Source organism: Pundamilia nyererei, unplaced genomic scaffold (assembly GCF_000239375.1).
Source record: "Pundamilia nyererei isolate P.nyererei 1_Seehausen unplaced genomic scaffold, PunNye1.0 scaffold02343, whole genome shotgun sequence".
Taxonomy (NCBI): domain Eukaryota; kingdom Metazoa; phylum Chordata; class Actinopteri; order Cichliformes; family Cichlidae; genus Pundamilia; species Pundamilia nyererei.
Genome location: NW_005189744.1, coordinates 1 through 3,353, shown reverse-complemented (window position 1 = coordinate 3,353; position 3,353 = coordinate 1). Strand labels below are relative to the sequence as shown.

The 3,353-nt window shown below is 38.8% G+C and overlaps 1 protein-coding gene across 1 annotated transcript in view; it reads right to left on the bottom strand.

Annotated features, from left to right (window-relative positions):
- The window catches only part of LOC102196258 (GTPase IMAP family member 4-like), a gene marked incomplete at its 3' end in the record, with an annotated part of 4,184 nt that extends 2,371 nt beyond the window's left edge, over positions 1-1,813 (bottom strand). The window contains exons 1-2 of the mRNA XM_013908186.1: positions 1,798-1,813; positions 144-540 (exon numbers count right to left, since the gene is read on the bottom strand). Coding sequence (XP_013763640.1) covers positions 144-540; positions 1,798-1,813 — 413 coding nt within the window. The remainder of the gene's footprint in view (positions 1-143; positions 541-1,797) is intronic.
- Between the last annotated feature and the right edge of the window lie 1,540 nt (positions 1,814-3,353).

Below are 3,353 nucleotides of genomic sequence, written 5' to 3'. Positions count from 1 at the left end.
TCACATGTGTTCCATTGTTCATTTCTACAATGCGTTCCATGTTTTCTAGTAACTCCCGAATGTTGAGGTTTTCAAGCTGCAGTGACCTGTTATTACATCGTCTGATCATTTCCTGTATAGGTGTATGATACATGACACTATGCCATAAACCCAGACGCCTCTCTCTGGGTGGTGATATCAGAACCAGTGAATGATCAAAGGAATGATCACTGAAGAAGTTCAGGACTCTGCAGAGTCTCGTTTTTTGATGCTCAGTGAAGTCTTCAGGGTGTAGAACCAGCAGGAACACATGAGGTCCAGGATCAGAGAGCCTCACACAGTTGTTCACATGTTCCTTTAATTTCTCCACTGAGATGTTTGGATGAAGCAGATTTGGAGTGTTGATGAGAAATATTTCTTTCCCTTGACTGTGTCCACTGACTCTCACACATCGGTCCAGTTCTTCCTCAGGGTTGAACTTGTTCTCTCTCAGAATAAAGTTTCCCACTGAGCTCCTCTCAGACCAGCTGTTCCCCAGCAGGACAGCTCTGAGCTCAGACACTGAAACGACAGCAAACACAAACACTGAACAAAGAATCTTTCAAAGTTAATACAAGCAGCAACAGCATTATATCATAGGTTTCAATTAATCTAATTTTAATCATTTTCCATTTGTAACCACTGAGTTGTAATTATTGAAAAATGTGCAAAAATTGTCATTTTGTTTAAATATGTGTTATTTTTTTCTCGTATTTATGAACCATTACTGAGCCATAAATATATATTCACATGTGAGAATATTACATAAAGTTTGAGAGTTGACCTCTGTTAAAAGCTCAGTTTTAAATCCACAGAATCTGAAGACCAATTTTTTTTCTTGTTTGGCACAATTTTATTTCTATAATCTCTTTTGAGCATCATTACCACAGGATACATCACAGTTTCAATAAATTGCAGCAACTTCATGTCTGTGGCATAGAGCTACACAAACACTGATTTCCTGAATGTTTGATCTGTTAACATGAAGTTAAGGAGACATTTGCTGTAACCTCTCCCAGAAATGACCCCCAAAAGTTTACATAAAATAGTTTATTTCACTTTTCTATACATTATATGAGCTCTAAATGTAAAGAGAGAAAGCAGGATCTGTGCACTAAGAGGTTTTCATTATTCCAAACAGGCTTCACGCTTCCTGCTATATTTTGTCTTCACCTGCTCCTGTCTAATGTCTTCCACCTTAAATTGCCCAGTTAAAGTTTGCATTAAACATCTTTTCTTTAAAAACTCACTGCTGGGTGGCACAAAATCAAAGCTCTTCCTGCGACGTCTGGGAAAAGTGTCTTGTGGTCCTGCAAAGATAAAGAAATACATAACTCTCCTTTCATTATTATTAGTAGTAGTTTATGCATTGAGACATAATTTGTTATCCTGCAATGACTACGTCAGATGGAACAAAGCACTTTAAATGTCAACGGCTGACTGCATGAACAGATCACATTAGTTCTGGGAAAGATTATTAAATGTGACTTTTAATTTTCAGAAAACACATTCTGTCAAATGTTATTGGTTAAACACATTGTTAAAGTATGCTACATGCAACACAGCAGCCTGGTTCAGCAAAGACACTCAGATGAGACCTGCTGTAAAATATTCACCTGTAGTCACATCGATTATCCTCCAATAATCACTTTTTCTTCATTTTTTTCACATTTCTCCAACAAGGAGAAACCAAGAAACAATTAAATTATTGTCAGAAAGTGCTTGTAGAGGGAGGTAACTCACAGTTACTGCATGTAAGTGTGACAAAGTAAGACTCACCAGATGCTGCTGCCATGCTGTCATTGAGCTGCAGAACTCACTGACTGTGGAGTTAAAAGAAAAAACAACAATGACAGAGAAAACAGTTTGTTTTTCATGTTTGAACCTCTGACATCGAAGGAGTTTTGCACAGACGGTGCTGGATACAGACACTTGGATGGTTTTATGTAAATATTCACAACAAAGTGAACAAAAACTAGTCTTCAGAAGCACGACTGCCTGTAAAACATGGCAGAAAGTCCCTTTCAGACTGTTGTTCACTTTAAGGAGAATGAAAGTACTCTCAATGAATCCTATTCAGTTCTTCCAAATGAACTCAACTTATTTGAGTCAAGAATAAAGTTGGGGGGGTTCAAACTGAAATCCAAAACTTTTCCATTTGAGTGTCTAGTGAAGATCATCCATCCTTATTTCAGCATTTACTTAGTGGGTTATTCTCAGTTTCATTTAGCCATGTTGCTATCATTAGTCACAAAGAAACCTGATCTAATATTACAGACTATCTGCAGGTCAAAGATATGACTGTTTTTCAGCAATAAATACTTCATTTGTCAGTGTCTTGAAAAACTCATTTAAAGGATTTGCACATGTCATCATATACCCAACACATATAAGTTCTATAGAGTCTTGCTAATGACCTACTAATGTTCTTCAGGTGTGTTGCAGCAGAGACATTTAAAAGTTTCAGGACACCGTCCCTCGAGGACTGGAGTTTGACATCCCTGCCATAGAGCAGAAACCCACCCCAACCCTATCCCCCCTCTTTTGTGGGGTTTTCAGTCTGAGTCTCAGGATGTTTGTGTGTATTAGAATAGAATAGAATAGAATAGAATAGAATAGAATTCAACTTTATTGTCATTGCACATGCACAGGTACAGGGCAACGAAATGCAGTTTGCATCCATCCAGAAGTGCTTTAGTGATATAGATATATTACAATATATATTAGCAATAATATAAATAATATAATAATATAGATATGTGAGTATATTACAGTATATTACTTCTAGTCTATGTACCCACCTTGTTTTTCTTGTGCTACAGCTCTCTGGTCACAGCACCTGTTTCACGCTCTGACTCCTGGGAAGGATTTCAGTATGGCACCTGGCTGCCCTCTTGCCACCGCTTTGCACTGGATCCCTTTTAACTCGGGCCAGCCCAGCATCGCTCTCTTCAGCTCACCCGGACCTTCAGCTGCTCCTCAAAGTGTCGCCAACTCTGCCTGCAACATGAGTCATATTCCTCTTTCAAATACACCACGAGTCGTGTTCAAACAACAAGCCCCGAATCCCTCGCCAAGTTTATTCCTTTGCTTAAACTTGTAAATAAAGTTTGAAAATTGCTCTGCTGTCTCCACAGTCACATATTGGGCCCTTTTGACACTAAGCTTCTGATCTCTTATTTGTTGTGCAGTGTGTACAGTCAATCAATCAATCAATCAATCAATCAATCAAGGCTTTATTCACCACGTGCAGGTTGCCCTGCAGTGAAATAGGGACTCCCCCCCCAACCTTACACACACAACACAGACATCACATGGGGATACAGGTCGGAGAT